Here is a 17707-nt window from a genome sequence, read left to right as displayed (position 1 = left end):
ATAAATCTTGATTATTATCATTATTATTATTGGTAGTTATTATTATTGTTATTGTTTCTATCTGCTGAAATGATAAATGTGTCAAATGTCAAACATTTTTTATCTAAAATCCAAATAGCACATAACACGGGAAAGGTGGAAAACTTGTTTTACCTGTGATCTCACCAGGAAGTGGATTTCAGGTGGGCTAGGTGGGCGGGACAAGGGTTTTGATTGGGCGTAGTTGAACCTCCAGACAAGGCAGCTGTTTGTGATCGAAACCTGCTCGAATCCTCCCCATTTGTTCAGACGTGGAGACAGTTTGTCGACGGTAAAACGTTTGGAGAAATGATTTTTTGAATCAAACGGGATGTAACTGTTTGGACTCCCTGTACCTTAAGTCTTAACGCACCTGAAGAAGAGGAAAGGTGACGGTGTAAAAAAAGAAGAGTTTTTTTTTTTGTCGTGATTTTTGGAGATAACCACTGGTTCTGCTTCAGGTGAAACTTAATTTGTTTGGGGAAAACACACAAAATGTCGCACAGATTTCAGTTTCCTGCTATTTTCTTGTGCGTAACAGGTGAGTAACAACCGTTAAATTACCCCCACCCCCTCCATCTTCTCTTCTCTCGCCATGTCTGTTGTTTTCTTTGTCCACCTGTAAAACACACTGCAGGTTGTCTGCTCTTACCTCATGCTATAAAACTGAATTTTTGTGTCGTCTTGTATAAAGCTCAGCTGGCTCAAATTAATCAGGAATGTAATTTATGTTTACATTTAGGTGTTTTGGCTTCCTACGCTCAGGAATGTGGCCGACCACCGTTACAGGAGAACAGGATTGTGGGAGGGGAGGACGCCAAAGATGGTGCTTGGCCGTGGCAGGTGGATGTACAGGTAAGGACCCACTGAAACAGGATTTACCATCAGTTCTGCCTGTGGGTGGTTTAATCTGTATCCTGTTTCTCAAACTGACCTACTGAGAGAGTGGTTTGCCTGTGATGCTGAGGTGACTCACTCTTTTGCCTCCCCTCGGCTTCCAGACATCGTCTGCTCGTCATATCTGTGGAGGCTCCATCATCACAGAGAACTGGGTCCTATCAGCTGCGCATTGTTTCCCCAAGTAAGAAAACTCCTGGCACTCAAAAAAATCAGCGAGTGAACTGCAGCTTTTATTAGTTGTCTGAGTCATTTTCTTGGAATTTGTGGCAATGGCCACTGCAGTTTGTCAAAGCTTTTTCTTTTAAACAGGAATATGATTAATATGCCTTGCCTAGTCACCTCAGTCATCTTCAATGTCTAGTTAATTCTTTTACACCTTCTTTCTTGCACAAATGTGCACCTTGTCCGAGAATGTGGTGAACATAAAACCTATTTCACGGAGCACCTGCTTGGCATAAAGCCATTCAGCACTTTTTGTCACAGTAAATTGTAAAGGTTTCACATTTCCAGTCTATCATGTTTCATTCTGTGCCCCTTTGTCGTCCAACAGTCCATCTGACGTGGGCTCTTACATCATCTACGCTGGCCGATACCAACTGCATGGCATCAACTCACACCAGTCAACACATCGTGTGAAGCGGGTGGTGATTCCAAACAGTTACGAGGAGCCTCACAAGGGGAAGGATTTGGCCTTGGTCGAGCTGTCCACCCCAGTAACCTGGTCGGATCATGTCCGTCCAATATGCTTGCCCACGTCTGGCACCCTTTTCCCAGGTGGCATGCAGTGTGTCGTCACTGGCTGGGGGAATATCCGCGATGATGGTAAAGCTTATTCATATGATGTAGCCTGTATCCAGATTACTTCTATTTAGTAGTTAAATGTTTTACATTCTCCAAAAAGCCCTTTTATTTTTCTTGGATTCTGGCATGCAAACAATTTATCTTTTCTGTTTATGTAAAAAAAAAAAAAAAAAAACTTAAAATACAAAAAAAAAAAAAAACTCAATTACTTTCTAGTGCTATCAAAATTGGCCAAGAAGTCGGTGCATCTTCTGTTATGATTTGGTGCTAGTACAACTTGCCGACTGGGGTTGTGAACTCTTGACCATCATTACCATGCTGTTTTTGAATCATTCGCTTGTTTCAACATAACCATGAACAGGCAGCTGTGGGAGTGTTGCGTGTTCTTCACAATTGAATGTGTTTTTGTCACAGTTCAATCATATAATTGAATTTATATATATTTTTATAATAATAATAATGATGATGATGATAATATAATATTCTTTGACAGCCTTACTCTTTTAATAATGATCTTTGTTACTGTTATGGAATTCTCTATCCTTAGATTACACAGGGTCACATGTGGGCCTCAGGAGTAGTTGTTGTTTGGCTTTGGTTGAGAACAGTAGGTGCCAATCTATCTCAACACTGGTGGCCAGGGTCGAAGAGACTTATTTTGTCTTCCTAGACATAGATAGCTTGCCGTTGATGTTTCGTTAACATAAACAGACAACAGTGTCTCCAGACTAGAATGTGATGATAGTACAGAAACATGGGTAATATGGGGTTATCAATGGTGAGGCCAGGAGGGAAGGAAGTATTCAGGAGCCTCTGATGTCTTATGCTGTATTATTTATTGACACTCTGCCCAACTCATCCTGGTGGATAGACTTTAAACCCCAAGATAACACTACAAATACACCCAGAATTAGCCAAAGAGAATGTGTCTTTACTCATGCAGGTGTTATTGTCAGCATATTCTAGTCTGGGGACACTGTTGTCTGTTTACGCTGATTGGAACATCAGCGCCAAGCTATCTATTATGTCTGGGAAGGCAGAAATAGGTCTCTTCGACCCTGGCCACCGCAGTGTTGAGATAGATTGGCACCTACTGTTCTCAACCAAAGCCAAACGACTAATACTGCCGAGGACCTCAAGACCCACACGTGACCCTGTGTAACCTAAGGATAGAAAATTCTAATGATTCATGTAAGTGTAGGTCCATGTGTCAGATAGGTAGTAATACATTTTTAATGATTTATTCTCTCTTTCCTATAGGTATCATTTACAGTTTTTCATCAGTAGAGTGTAGAACAGATGGGTTATAGAAGCCAGTCCTTTACAAGGGAGTAATATCCTGAAGTCATTGTGGCTGGGTTATAATTAAATAATTTGCCTTTTGACTTTCGGTGGAGTCATATCATGATATGATCAGACTGTTATGAAATGTTGTTGTCAAATTAATTATTCCAGCCAGGTTTTTTTTTGTACACGTGAACAGTTTTGTCTGATGTTATGCATGACAGTGGAACACTCGTACTGTAATTGCCCTGAACATCAACTTGTTATTTTACATGTATTATAGCATACATTTGCCATAAAGTAATACATTAATAACATTACTATATTTATTTTTGCACCTAGAAATTTTTAATCCAGAACAAATGCATTTATCTAAGGCCCAGTGTATGCAGCAATATTTACATATTTGCAAAATTATACACAAAACACAATGTGAAGAACAACCATTAGCATGAAACACAGTCAATTGAAGCGTTATTATTACAAAAATGTACACATGTTTTGGTAGCAAACAAAAAGCTTATTGGCCACCTGTTCAGTTGCAGAAATGTAAGTCTCACAGTCCTTTTGTTCTTCCATCTGTCCTCGTATTCCCCTCAGTCCCTCTGCCAGGAATTGGGACTCTGCAGCAAGTGCAGGTGCCAATCATCTCCCAGAGTTCATGTCAGGAGATGTACCAGACGGACCCGTCCAACCAGGTGGACATCTTGTATGACATGATCTGCGCTGGATACCAGGAAGGCGGCAAGGACTCCTGCCAGGTATTGTTGGATCATCCATGCTAAGGTTCACAAACACGCCCTTGCAAAACAAGAATCTGCACTGAAAAAAAACAAACTCTGATCGCTACTTTTCTGTAGTCACCCACTGTCTAGTTTGTAAGAGCTTCCTTTTGAGCACTGATACCTCCCCAGTGGTGAACGCTGAATGCTTTGTGTGTTTGTGTCGTCTTTTAAAGGGTGATTCGGGAGGGCCCCTCGTCTGCCAGATGCTAAATGGGACCTGGGTGCAGGCTGGGGTGGTGAGTTTTGGACATGGCTGTGCTCAGCGAAACCAGCCAGGTGTGTATGCCAGAATGACCAGCTTCTCAAGCTTCATCACCAACAAGATACCAGAGATCCGGCTGTATGGTCAAGCTAATCAGAACTGGTGTGGGAGGACTGCTATGTTGGTCACCTGTCTGTCCATTCTACTGATTCTGGTTCAGACACTTTGAAAACTGTATTTCTGGAAAGTAGCATGCACACCAGGCCAAATGAAGGAGGTGATTAATGATATGTCTGAATAATGAAACTAGAAAACTGTACCTGCCATGCACATGGAGCCATATTGAACATGAAATGTAATATAATCTTATCATTTTTAGAACTACAACCTTGCATTATGATCTTTGATTCAAAGTAGTTTGGATAGGTTTTGTATTTTAAATCACAATTATGTGCTAAATAAATTATGTTCTGTATTTGAAATAAATTCTTAATTTGATTCCTAAAATCAGGTCACTGCTCAGTTCAACTTCTGATAGCTACGTTTGGAAATGTTGTATGTTGTATACGGACCGAAGCTTCAGTAATGCACTTTGAAAGCTTTCTTAAAAGACCAGTGTGTAGAATTTAGTGGAATCTTGTGGGGTAGCTGTTCCAGATTGCAATACTCTTTGTTTCATCCTCCACAGAATCGGTAGATATAAGACTCATTCTAAGGTAACAAAAACATGACAATTATGTTCAGGTGATTATACACTAATGAAAACATAGTTCTACATATTAAATTCCATTACTGCAATCCCACACACTGTTTTTTAAAAAATATTTTCATATCTACTTCTACATCCGCTGACATCTCTAAATACTAAAGCAGTCGCTTTTTGAAATAACCTTTAAAAGTCTCTTTGAATTGCTTCAAAGTAATTTTGAAATGGCCTGCCTCACTGAAAACCAACTTAATCTCCATTGAATTGAACACTTAATTCATTGTAGTTCACAGACAGGTGATGACTTTGATGTTTTCTTTATTATAAAGAAGGCACAGCATGTCATAATAGTAAAAAATAAAATAAAATTAAAAAAAAGGCTGCCTGGTAGTGCCTATTTAAAAAAAAAAAGCTAGCTTTTAAATTAATTTGATCAGTCTTTACTTGAGGTTTCCATGCTAAATCAATATCTAACATTTACACAAATCAGAGTGTGTTTTAGGAAGGGGAAAGTCAGGCATCAGGGGGAATGGTATCAGAGAGGATCATGGGAGAGCCGAGCTGCAACTCCTGCTGCAGTGACTCCAGATCAGCTGGCGTCATGCGGTGAACCTCGCTCCAATCAGATAACAGGGAGGCGGAGAGAGGGGCTGAATCGTAACTGATGGAGGAGAAGAAAAGTATAGAAAGCATTCAGAGTGACTTCTTTTATTATCAAAAGTACCTAGAACAAAACAGAGCGCCACCAGTAAAAGTCACAACTGTCCACTGAAAACTACATGTATGTATGTTTGCAGTCCCCTTCAACTTAAATGCTTCATGTCATTTCCCTCAGATGTTCGACCTTCACTGTGTAGATTATTATTATAGAGGCTGTTTTCACATTCATCTGCTGAAACAGGAACATTAAATCTAAAAAACAAACGCTGAGCATGGACTTCAGTGAAGTAGGAGATATTTGTGTCAAGTAGTTCCATTTTTGATAAAAAAAAAAATTTGTAGTTATTTTAAATGAACAAGCCATTTAGGGTGTAGCTTACTGTGGAAGTAACTGCTGACATAAACAAATACCATAGAAGGAAAAACATTAACAAGTTTGAGAAACACTGATCACACTATAATTAAAGAATGACAGAGATCCAGTATTTCCACTTGACTACTGTAACTTGATTCAGATTTTTTCAGGTCAATTGTAAAGCTATGTTGACACAACTGTAGAGAATGATTTAGTTTAAACAGTTGTCAGAGAAAGTACTAGTTTCTGATTTTGAACATTAACAGTGAACATTGTTCTATATCTCATTGTTGAGACTGTTAAACTAAATAGAGCTAAAACAATTAATAGAGTATCTGATTGACAAACTATTTGATAAACAACTGATTCAGGGTTTTAGTAAATTTTCAAGAAATAATGTCATAATTTCACTGATGCTAGCTTCTCAAATTTGACATTTGCATTCTTTTGTGTCATAATAAACTGGATATAATTTGGTTTGGGGCTTTTGGTCAGACACAGCCCAAGATGAATCTTTTAACTTTGGGTAATTGTGATGGGCATTTGTTGCTCAAATGAAAATAATTGTGTATTGCAGTCCTCAAGCTAAATACTCTTGGTATTTGGGCATTGGTAGATGACCATGGTATAACTGTAATAAAACACTTGCATCACATTGTATCTTGATGTAAATATACCTTGCAATCATGACAAGCAGGAATCTGGTACTAAAAAGACTGCCGTGGCAACGTATTAGCTACGACCGGATTGGACAAGAATTCATTATATGTCCCACATCTCCAGGATGGAGACCTGGCATGCGAGTACTTGAAAACATGTGAACCTGTTTTCTTTGAGTTAACTATTTCTGCTGCACCCATCATGATGAATCTGGTGTGAAAAACATCACACGAGACAGCAGTTGTACAAGGCTGAATAAAAATTTCAGAGCCACGTTTGCCTAAACAACAACTACCAGATATACACAGATAACAGTCTGATATAAATAAGTGTTTTTTGTTTTTTTCCCCCCCCAGGCATCAGATGCTGGATTTGTTTTAAACCAAGCTCACACTGTGTTAAACCTTACCTGTCTCGGTCACAGTGTTGCAGGTCTGTGAGAGACTGGTTGAGAAGGTCATCCAGGTCAAAGCCCACGCCATACCCAGCCCCGCTGCCTTTAGGGGTGACTGAGAACACAGGGGGTAAAACATCCTCTACCTGACAACAGAAAAGGGGTAAACATTGGGTCATCGGAACTTTGTATTCTTAAGATCAGTTCAAGGCAAGCAGAAGATTGTGACATTTAAAATACAGTATATGTATTGCAAAAGGCAATAAAATATTTTACAATAAAACAGAAGAAACCAGAGGCACACCTGGGACTTTGAGAGCTGCAGTGTTACTGTATGGATGTCAGGGGCAATGGACGGCCCTTGCTGTCCAGTATCCGTGAATCCTAAGCTGGGATGAGGTTGTGATGGGACCCCTAAAGCCCCACAGAGAGGGTTTGTGGTCTGTGGCCCGGATTTCTCGCCTACAGAGGGACACAGCTTCTCCATTGGACCTCCATTTGCTGTCGGGGGGTTAGTGTGGGAGTTGGGGTTATTTTGGCTTCCGATATCCACGTTCCCATTTGTCTCTCTGGTCGTCAGTGTTGGAGCTTTGGTCAAAAAACTCTCCAGAGGAAGCAGTTGTGACTGAGGTTGAGGCTCAGGCTGGGTTTGAGGTTGGAGCTGGGGCTGGAGAAAGCCCGATGGTGGAGGCTGCGGTTTCCTGTTCGGTTGTGGCTGTTGCGGTGGCCTCGTCTCTAATTGCTGCCCGCTCCAGTTCCTCAAACAGTTGAAACCACTTTGTCCATTGCTCTCAGTGTGAGGTTTGACCGTGTTGTTCTTACCAAAGCCACCAGTGACAGACATTATATCTATTCCTCCGCTTACAGCAACAACTATATCTGCTGTAGGTTTCCTCTGGCTCATGGAGAAAAGTAATGGTGGTTGCTGGGTGCTGGGAGGCTGAAACATGCCTTGCTGGTTAGGTTTAACTTGAGAGATTAACTGTTCATGAGACTGAACCTTCCTTGCCTCCTTGTCTGTCTTATTGTTCAGTGCTCCTTGAGTGTTATCGTTGATAGCTGCACACCGGTGCAAGCTCACATTACAGTCCTTATTATTTGTTCCATCGTTATTGGGAGTCTGAGATTTCTCACTGCGTCTGTCCATCATCTTTGTCCAACGTTGCAAAAGGCTTTTGTCATTGTCACTCAGTAGAACCCCACCCAGCGAGTCCCCTTGCTTTCCCTCTCTTCTCTCCTTTTCCTTCATTTTCCTCTCCCTCTCTCTTGCCCGTTCCTGCCTCTTCCTCCGTTTCTCTTCTCGTTCTCGTTGACGCTCCTGTGCTGTGACAGGCCGACGCGACTCCGCTACGGAAGACAGGGAGGACGATACACCACCTCCTGCACCAGTGTCGATGCCCAGAGCAGAAGTACTTCCATCTGCAATGAAGATGTCAAATTCAGATAAAGGTGGTCGAAAAAATATGACATGTCAATGATTTTAAATGAATACATTGAAAACAAACTCACCACCCCTGGCTTTATTTCTTAGAGCTGATTTCAGTAAAGCTGCCTTCAGTGCATTTTTAGTATCCTCTGAAATAGCTCCTTCTTTTCTGGTTGCCTCTACGGCACCTGGAGGAGGCCTGGCATTCTTGGACAGTGACTGTGAAAGAGACTGGGACAGTGACTGGGCCTGTGCCACAGAGAGAGAAAGGGAAGGCACAGTGGTGGGTAGAGGTGTTATTGTCTGTGCTGGCGTTGCAGGAATGGAAGTGGGAGCCTGGGTCATGGACTGGCTCTGGGTGGTCTGAGTCAGAGGAGCCTGACTGCTGGTTAGCTGCTCCTGTACCTCACTGTCCCTCATTGTTTCTGATGGAGTGTCCTGACTAGACACTGGTGTCGTTAAATCTATGGTCTCTGGCTGGCCGCTGTCTGAGTTGGCACTGGGCATGTCCACATCAACTGGGCCGCTTTCGCTTTTAGAGAGGAGAGGCAAATTATGGGTCACATGAGGCGGGACAACTTCTAAAAGGGAGGGAGGCTTAATAAAGGCTTGCATCTGATTTGTAAATGTGTGGTTCACTTCTGCTGGTGTGTGGTCTTGTTGCTGTTGAGATTTAACTTGCTGTTGCTGTATCTGTGCTGCTTGTGAGTGCTGTGCCATCGGAACCAGTGTTGGTTTGCTCAATTTAGCAGTCGAGGGCTGAGCAGTGCACTGGTTACCGCCTTGTGCTGCAGCTCTGTTGTTCACTCTCGCCAAGGGCTTGAACTGCAGTCTCTGACGACAGGTTTGTTTATTTTGATGGAAGTCCTGGATCTCCATCAGAATCGCCTCTTTAATTTGTTCCTTGTTCATTGGCAGCTTGTCGAATTCAAAGTCAAAAGCTGGCACACAAACTGGCTCATCATCTGTATCGTGGTACTTGGCAAGGTAAGGATGTTCCAGTGCTTGTGTCACGCTGATTCTCTCACGAGGGTCAAACTGCAACATGTCTGCCAGCAGGTCCAAAGCCTCTGGTTCAGCTTGTGGGTAAAGTTTGGCCAAAGGCACAGCGGACCGTGATGGGAGACTTTGAACGTAGGATCGTACTCTGTCAGCCCTAATTGCACCAATTAACCCATCAGGAGGAGTGCCTAACACGGACAAAATGAGCTGGAGCTGGTGAACGTAGTGCTTTCCAGGAAAAAGCTGTTTGCGGCCCAACATTTCTGCAAAGATGCACCCCACAGACCACAAGTCAATGGCCAAACTATAGTGATTCAGAGAAAGCAGGAGTTCAGGGGCACGGTACCATCGAGTTGCCACATATTCAGTCATAAAGGAATGAGACTCCTCAGGGTGTGAACTTAGACCCCTCGCCATGCCGAAGTCACCGATTTTTAGCTCACAGTTCTCGTTCACCAACAGGTTGGAGGGTTTGAGGTCACGGTGGATGACGTTGGCAGAGTGCACGTACTTAAGGCCACGGAGGAGCTGGTACAGAAAGTAACGTGTGTGTTCTGAGGTGAGCGTCTGAGCAGAGTGTATGATCTGGTGCAAATCACTCTCCATGAGGTCCAGCACCACGTACCTGCACGCGTGGGAAGATGGAAAAGTGTGATGAGCTCACAGCAGTCTCACAGTCTGTTCATTTCTCAGTTTACCTTATTTAAAAGAGAAGTCAACTTGATTAGAAGTGGCTGAACTGTGGCCATGAGAAAAAATATTCTAGTTGTAAAGCGTTGCAGTGGATCGTCATCAAGACTTCAAACAACTAATTACTTTGTATGAGTTCCAAAATTCCCCTTAACCCAGTACATCTCCCATCAACTTTAATCTTCTGGACAAACGCCATTCCTTTGTAAAGGGCAGTGTTTGTTAAGGCCTATGGTCTGATACTTTATCAATAAACTTAAGAATATGCCACCAAACTTACAATGGAAAATTTAAAAAAGTACATACACAGACTTGAAGGCAGAGTGAGGAAGGTTAGGCTGTAAGATGTCTTTGATAGCGATAATGTTGTCATGTTTGAAGTGCTTGAGAATCTTCAGCTCTCGCAACGTCCGCTTGGCATTTGTCACCACTTCAAAAGCATTGGAGATCTTCTTTATCGCCACCTGCTGGCCTGTGAGACGTAAACACAGGAGTTTTTAAGTCTTAATATTAAGTGATAACGAATTTCCACATTAAACGTTGAACACTGTAGTGCACACAGAATGAATTGTGTGATTTCATCATGAAAATAGCCCGTACCATTGTCCCTTCTCCTTGCAGATGAAACAACGCCATAGGCCCCCGTGCCGATGGTTTCTATAACATCATACTCCTCTCCGACGTCGAACTTCACGTCCAGAGAGTGTGCTTTAAGCAAGGCCAGGTTTTTTGCTGTTGTGCTCGTGTCCGTGGCGCCTTCTGCTGCTTCACGCTGGTTCTGGTTTTCTCTGCCTTTGTCAGTGGCCATCCTTTCAGGTGACATGGCCACAGGTTGACCATTTTTCCTTTCTCCACTCTCCTTAGTTGACATTTTTCTGCAAAGAATCACATACAAGAAAAATGAGACAGAAGTATTGTCGGTATAATCTTACAGGTTCTGCAATGGTAGAGACATAAAGCACTGCTTGTACTTGAGGTTGAGTAAAATAAATCGGCATGTCCAGAACGTCAGCACACTGTCACTATTGGATACATTAAAAAAAAAAAAAACACTGCATTTGTGCAAGGTATGATATCGTTAATGATGATACTCTTTTTATAATAAAAAAAAAAAATCAGATCCTGATAATGGCAGTATTCGGACAACAAGCATAGTCCTGAATATAATACAAAATGTATAAAAGTTTGAAGAACTATAACAAAAAATGAATCGCAGCAACTATTTTGATAACTTAAAAATGCCAGACCATTGTTTCAACATTTCAAACATTAGTGTTTGTTGTTTTCCTTTGTCCTATAGGACAGTAAACTGCATATCTTTATATGTTTTGGACTGTTGGTCATATTTTTTTTGACACTTTGATAAAATTATTCAACAAAATAATAATCAGATTCATTAATAATAAAAATAATTGTTAGTGGCAGCACTAAATAAACGTGTTGTGAATCAAACATGAAATACTTTAGTTGTGCTTAAGTTGACCTCCACAGAAAAGCTGTTTGTCTCCCTGCCAGAGCCGAGAGGCCCCCAGGAGCCACTTCAGGACTCAGGAAAAGGGTCAGTCAGTCAGTCACTGATAGACAAGACACATTTCAATAAATCAAGATAATGATTGGGCAATTGTTTAGTTACTGCACTGATTAAACGCGTGCGCCTTTATGTTTGAGTGCTGCACGAGAAGATTGTGAACATTAAAATCAGCTGATCAACACTGGCCAGCAACTTCACACACACACACACACTCACACACACACACACACACACTAGGCCTGTCAGTCAAATGGCCAAAACCTGTAGCTCTCAATCAAACGACGTCTCCAGATTACGCACGGAGTCTGAGGACTAACCGACGAGAAGCTGCGTTTGAAGGCCAGCTTGTTTTTGTACCACACCGCGGTTGAAACAACATTAATTACAGATAAAGACACACAGCCGTACACACTCTTTGACGCAGGGGCGTAGGCTAGTTACCTGAAGCTCAGGCTTTCTAGGAACGTATACCGTTAAATAATGTCTTTTTTCGGTTGTATAACCAAGCCGGACAACACAGAGACGTGTTTCTAACTACCAAAATAAAGACCGTCACCTTGTGAGCCAACCACGACATCCGTAGTTGTGTTTTTAATCCCGTAGTAACGCGGTTATCTCTTGTTTTTGTCTGCCGCTTCCTCGTACGGTTCCGTGTTGGGTTTTGAGTGTCATGTCGCGGACCAATAAGGCGAAGCGACGTCCGAATGACCGTCCAATAGGAGCTGAGAGAGTGGTGGGAGGCGGGACTTAGGGGCAGACAGAAGGGTCTCTGTTTTTGGTGACGCTGTTTTCCAGACTTTAATTATTTAGGAGGGGCCACATTGAGACAAAATTACCTCCATTTAAACACTAAACACCACAAAAGCTAGTTTAATTACTACAACAACACTGGAGCATTGATGTGATGTGATCCAATGACTCACATTAAGTGCTACATTTGATTTTTCCTTCCACATTCCCCCGAATGGATGATCTTAGCTGTCATGTTTTCTGGCATCATGCTGGATGGAAGTTTGATTAAACCCAACTTTATGTAGGAATATGCAGCATGTGAGCACAGTATAAACTAACATTTAAAACGTTAAAAAGTAGAGTTTGACTCTTTGCAATGCAAAGCACAAATATTGGGTAATAAAGCAGCTTAGTAACTAAGTGAACTCTATCTTGACCAACTGCAATATTAAATTCCTGCTTAAAATAAGCCAGTCATATAATGTAATGAGTACTTTTGATTTTTAATACTTATAAACATTTTGCCAACAAAACCATACCATAAGATTTTAAATGCAGTATACACAATACCATCACTTTTGCTGTCTTTACATTATAACCTATTCTCATTTGCTTTGTCAGACGCTCACACTGCAATAAGGGGTTAGCCTACAGTATGTAAACAGTGTGAATCTCACAATTTCCTTTGGAGAAAGAGGAGTGAAAAATAAAATAAATAACGGTTAGAGCTTAATGGTTAGACATGGATGACAATAAGGAAAAAATAGCAGTGTCCTCATTTAGGATCCTAGTGGTCTTAAGGTATAAACACTTCCTGAGCCTATCAGTGCTGGTTTGGTTTGTCCAGAACATTCTCCTAGCCTAATCTTTGCAGCATCTGTTATAGTCGTCTTTTAAGCAGGGTATAGCACAATGTATCTTCGACTGAACTAACTACTCTTTGCAGGGCCTTGCGGTCTTGTTTGGTGCTCTTTCTGTACCTGACAGTGACGTTCCTGTCAGGTTGCTCTCAGTGGTGCCTGGGTCAAAATTCCTCAGCATTTGATGGGATACCTGGAATGTCCTCAAGCGTCTGAGGTGAAACAATCTCTGCTTTGTCTTTCTCACCGTAGTCAGTATGCAGCATCCAGGTCAGGCCCTCAGAGATGTGAACACTATACTTTAAGCTGACCACTCTCATGTTTTTCTTAGGTTGTTGTAACCTAAGCTCAATGACAGGAATCTTCAAGAAAGTTTGTTAATCATACACAATACCATTACAACATGACTACTGTGTGTAGGATGGTTCAAACTCTTCCTGTCTGCTTCTTTAATCTGGTGTCAGTTTAAGACTGTTACACAGACAGAGCTCTGCAAGTAACATGCTGATGTTTCAGATTATAATATGGATGACTGTTTCTTTTCTTCTTTTTTTTTTATGTTGCACACATTTTAATGCATATTTAAAATCTGGGCAAACTGAGACTTGCCTGGTGAAGACTGAATGCAGTTTATCAAGATCTGACACTGGAGATAACCTCTGGCACCACCCTGAAGCCAGACTTTATGATTATTACATCCTTACATCCATGGGCGGACTGGGACAAACAATAATACCGCTTGTTTCAAACATCGCTTAAAACTTGAAGTCTGCTTTCCTCCTCCTTAAATTGTGTGTTTTTTTTTTTTATGATTTAGGATTTGCCATGTCTAGTAAGTCACCCTAAAATTGACTAGAATGCAGGAAATTGCATCTAAGAAATACAAAATTTTCTGGGGGAGGACCCCCAAGCCCCCCTGCTGGAAAATATGTCACATAAATGAAACATTTCACCACCACCTTTGCAGATTCAATTTAATACCAGATATAATCAACTAAACAATGAAGATGTAAGATTACGCCTATAGATTAAGTCAAATTTATTGCGGTAAATTCACAAGCTATCCGGCAGATAAACAAAACCACCATTACCAGCTGCAGCATTAAAGTGATGTAAACATAATGCATAAATAATTATAATCCAGTATTATATATTATTCTGAAACGTGCCATTCTGTATAATGAGAGTTATTGTAAGTATATTTTGTGTCTTTACTTGAGTAAATGTTTGAATGCATGACTTTTAGGCTGCTTGTCACAGAGTATTTCTACACTGTGGTATTGCTACTTTGAGTTAAGATCTGATCATCTGAGTACTTCTCCCACCTCTGCTGAACACTAAACCTCTAATCAGAGTCACTTTAGACTATTGGCAGTGTGCAAAACTGCAGCTGATGACAAACCTGTATCACATATAGGAATCTCATATAAACATGTAAGTTCTTGTCATTGTTTTTAGGTTAGAAAACTGATAGAAAGCTGATAAAGCTGCACAGAATGTAAACAGTGTGATGTCACAGAATTCTTGTATGACTGTGCAGACTGTAAATGGCTGCAGTGGCATGAACAGTGAGGTCTCTTCTTCTTCACATTTCCCAATCAGACTCACGGTCAGAAGTCCACATTTACACAGTAAACACCCCCTCTGGCTGCTTTAACATCTGGACCCGGCTGTCCAATAAAAAGGCACAGACTAAAACCCACTAGACCAATCAAAAGCGAGAGTCTGACTTTTAACACGTCGCCTCAAGTTGGAGGATTATTTGGTGAAGTTTTAAAGCGGATGGAGGCGTTTTTCCTCATCCTTTAGCCCACAGGAGTAATTTAAATTTAACTTTAGAGTATCAGCGAAGTGTCCTGAACTAACCATGGCGTTGGCGATGCCGAAATGGGAGAGACAAACCCGCATATTTCTCTGCGTTTTTGGGTTGGTTTTGTCTGTTTATGCGCTTCACGTCGAGCTGTCCCGAGAAAGAAACCCAAATTATAGGGCGATGTGTGACCTGGGGGAGTCTGTGAGCTGCTCCAAAGTTTTTACCTCCAGGTATGTTTTTTACTTATTTATTTATCTGTATCAACTCGCGTACATGCGTTGCTTTGCAGAGTTATGAATGAGACCTCGACTTCTGGTATTTCAGGTTCTAAATTTATCTCGTAGAATCTGAATATTTCATGGCAGGTCCAACCCCCTTCGCTGCCACGTGTTAAAATCCTCTGCAAATACCTCACATCACCTTTTATTTTTTTTAAACTTTATGTTAATAACTCTTTTTATATTTCCTGTCCAAATGTCATTTATTAAATAATCTGTACGCCTGGTAAGTTTTCTAGGAGTTATGAATAATTTTAGAGGCTATCTTTTCTCTCTCTTTTTTATAATGTGTGTTTCTGACTGTGTCTTCTTTCATTTTTGGCAGATGGGGACGTGGATTTGGCTTGGTCCAGTTCTTTGTTGCCAAAGACAGCCCTCTGAACCAGCCCAACAGCGTGCTTGGCATCATATTTTACACTCTGCAGATGGGCCTTGGTTAGTCTGTCATTGTCTCCTGCAAATTACAGAGAAGTGCTGAATCGGAGGCAAAATAGCTACTGTTTACAGTCCAGCATGTCCATGAACCATATCTGGGCCTGCTTTTCAGCTAAATTCAATACTGCATATGCATATAGGCATATAATATAATAAGATATAACATTGTATTAAGTGCTTATTTAATATGTTTCATTGCCTGACTGAACTCATCTGTGTTTGTCTTCATCGCAGGACTGTCACTGTCCAAAAAAGCAGCAATGTTTTTGGTCTTCTCTTCCTGGGTGTCGGTGGCCGGCTCGCTCTATCTCGCATCTATTCTCTTCTTTGTTCTGGAAGATTTCTGTATGGTCTGTGTGTCAACATACATGATCAACTTTGGGTTGCTCTTCACCAACCTGCAACGAAAGAGAGCAATTGAAGGAATGAAGGAAAAGGCTGGATAGAAGGACTCACTTGTGAAATTCAACACCGCCTTCTTTTTTTCTGCTGAACTGAAGTCTCACTGGATCTGAAAACCAAATTGTAGGCTACACTATTTCTGCATTGTTTATACCTCTTAAGACTTTTCAGAGAAATAGGACTGAAGATGCCTTTCAGAAGATCTATAAGATGTTTTTGAGTACAGAAACTTGATAAAGCAGTGGCCATTTTTAGATGACAATGTGCATTTTTGATGCTGATTACACGTTTGAACACTACCTCTGGTTCTGGTCTCATGTGTTTTAGGCCTGGTTTGTAAAGTCAACAAAAATAAAAGTAGATATACACTACAGTCTACAGTAAAATACAAGGTGGTAAATGATACAGACCCTTGTAATTATTCAGTCCAACCAGTAGATGGCACTAAAGGCCCAGAGTTGTCATTGCATGATCAATGTGGAGACAGGTCAAGTTTAATGCTGTATTTCAGGAACACAGGAGCTACAGTGTTACAAGTATGACTGAATAGCAAAGATAATGTCCAAACTTGTCCCCACTTAATTTTGTCAGCTTTATACCCAAATTATAATTTAAGACATGCTTAAACTGCCTTTAATCTAAACCTACATACGCCCTTACTTCAAGATGAAAATCACACTTGCACACAAATCATGTTTTCAGTTTTAATGAGATGTAAGACCAGTTGGTCACCTGCACACAACTGTAGGTGCCTGCAGGTCTAAATCACTGCTGCTGTAACAGTTTTGTCTGTATTTATGTAGAGCTTATATCCAAAGAACCTTTATACATCCACACATCAACACACATATAGCAAGCTACTGTTCAAGGTGCTCAAGGACACTTTAATTTAAAAATAAATAAAGGATGAGTTAGATATCAAAGCACCAACCCTGTGATGAGTGGATGTTTTAACCCACCTGTTGAGCCACTGCAACCCACAGGTGGTGTTGTTTGCATAGGACTGAGTCTAAAACTGCTGCCAACTCTGCTGGATGTTGGCTGGGCTTGATTTTGGGTGCTTTATATAGTATACTACTATACGAATACAAATTCATCCCAATTGAATTAGACTCTTACAGCATCATATTAGCTTGGAGTGCCTGAGTCAAATACTATGAATTTAGAAACACTAGATAGAAAGCTGAAGCTGCGTGACAAGTATAACAAGTATAAAGCCAAGGACCTGCGGTCAGTCCACTCCCTGTGAGTGTTAAATATCAGCAGGCAGACTCAAAGGCCTACAGTTTTATGGTTGAAAAGTATTGAATTCATCAAACATACCATACAACTACTACTCTATTTATATATACATGCAATATATATATATACTTTGTTGCATTTTTTGCACTTCTTCAAATCATGTCGCCACAAGTTTCATTTGCATTAGTTAGTAATAAATAATATTAGTAATAATATCCGTAATAATTAATCACAATGTACACTTGAGCTGAGAACATAGTCCAACAATACACAAACATGTGAATGACTCACTGCTTTGCTAGGAAATAGATTTAACCTCTAACAAGATAAATTGCAATGGAAAAAATGATGTGAACTTTGACCTGGAAATGTGACTCTTTACTTGCGAAATATTCTTCTACAATTTGTTGTTACGTTGCAAAGAAACACTGTAGAGGAAGTCAGAGAGTCGAGGAGTACACCACGTTGAAAGATCTGCAGCATCTTTTCTTTGCTGTCAATTGATTGCAGTGTTAACAGATGGCACTGTGA

General features: G+C 40.9%; 3 protein-coding genes across 4 annotated transcripts; 2 read left to right on the top strand and 1 right to left on the bottom strand.

The window, feature by feature from the left end:
- The first annotated feature begins 202 nt into the window (after positions 1-202).
- zgc:92313 (serine protease 27) lies at positions 203-5107 on the top strand. Its single transcript, XM_010751407.3, has 6 exons — positions 203-559; positions 761-873; positions 1020-1099; positions 1469-1740; positions 3604-3764; positions 3962-5107. Exons 1-6 carry the CDS (start codon positions 514-516, stop codon positions 4217-4219), a joined length of 930 nt encoding a protein of 309 aa, XP_010749709.2. The 5' UTR covers positions 203-513; the 3' UTR covers positions 4220-5107.
- On the bottom strand, positions 5002-12084 carry mapk7 (mitogen-activated protein kinase 7). 2 transcript variants are annotated; one of them, XM_010751406.3, is made up of 7 exons: positions 11971-12084; positions 10484-10758; positions 10190-10355; positions 8275-9818; positions 7070-8184; positions 6781-6911; positions 5002-5357 (listed from the first exon to the last, which is right to left on the bottom strand). In XM_010751406.3, exons 2-7 carry the CDS (start codon positions 10752-10754, stop codon positions 5210-5212), a joined length of 3375 nt encoding a protein of 1124 aa, XP_010749708.2. In that variant the 5' UTR covers positions 10755-10758; positions 11971-12084; the 3' UTR covers positions 5002-5209. The 2 variants fall into 2 exon arrangements, with proteins under 2 accessions (XP_010749708.2, XP_027145226.1); XM_027289425.1 differs by lacking the exon at positions 11971-12084 and adding an exon at positions 11856-11942 and having other exon boundaries at positions 5176-5357.
- A 2633-nt stretch (positions 12085-14717) lies between these two features.
- On the top strand, positions 14718-16860 carry vkorc1 (vitamin K epoxide reductase complex, subunit 1). The gene is made up of 3 exons (XM_010751405.3): positions 14718-15049; positions 15423-15532; positions 15767-16860. Exons 1-3 carry the CDS (start codon positions 14874-14876, stop codon positions 15976-15978), a joined length of 498 nt encoding a protein of 165 aa, XP_010749707.1. The 5' UTR covers positions 14718-14873; the 3' UTR covers positions 15979-16860.
- The last annotated feature ends 847 nt before the right edge of the window (positions 16861-17707 follow it).

This window comes from Larimichthys crocea, chromosome XVI (assembly GCF_000972845.2).
Source record: "Larimichthys crocea isolate SSNF chromosome XVI, L_crocea_2.0, whole genome shotgun sequence".
NCBI classification, from domain to species: domain Eukaryota; kingdom Metazoa; phylum Chordata; class Actinopteri; family Sciaenidae; genus Larimichthys; species Larimichthys crocea.
This window is presented reverse-complemented; position numbering and strand designations above follow the sequence as displayed.

Excerpts from the sequence above, each read along its gene's own strand:
- vkorc1 (XM_010751405.3), top strand. The coding sequence starts at position 14,874 with ATGGCGTTGGCGATGCCGAAATGGGAGAGACAAACCCGCATATTTCTC. Across the intron at positions 15,050-15,422 it reads TCCAAAGTTTTTACCTCCAG|ATGGGGACGTGGATTTGGCT; the intron begins GTATGTTTTTTA and ends CATTTTTGGCAG. Across the intron at positions 15,533-15,766 it reads CACTCTGCAGATGGGCCTTG|GACTGTCACTGTCCAAAAAA; the intron begins GTTAGTCTGTCA and ends TCTTCATCGCAG.
- zgc:92313 (XM_010751407.3), top strand. The coding sequence starts at position 514 with ATGTCGCACAGATTTCAGTTTCCTGCTATTTTCTTGTGCGTAACAG. Across the intron at positions 874-1,019 it reads CGTGGCAGGTGGATGTACAG|ACATCGTCTGCTCGTCATAT; the intron begins GTAAGGACCCAC and ends CTCGGCTTCCAG. Across the intron at positions 3,765-3,961 it reads GCGGCAAGGACTCCTGCCAG|GGTGATTCGGGAGGGCCCCT; the intron begins GTATTGTTGGAT and ends CGTCTTTTAAAG.
- mapk7 (XM_010751406.3), bottom strand. The coding sequence starts at position 10,754 with ATGTCAACTAAGGAGAGTGGAGAAAGGAAAAATGGTCAACCTGTGGCC. Across the intron at positions 10,356-10,483 it reads TGCAAGGAGAAGGGACAATG|GCCAGCAGGTGGCGATAAAG; the intron begins GTACGGGCTATT and ends TACGTCTCACAG. Across the intron at positions 9,819-10,189 it reads CACTCTGCCTTCAAGTCTGT|GTACGTGGTGCTGGACCTCA; the intron begins GTATGTACTTTT and ends CCACGCGTGCAG.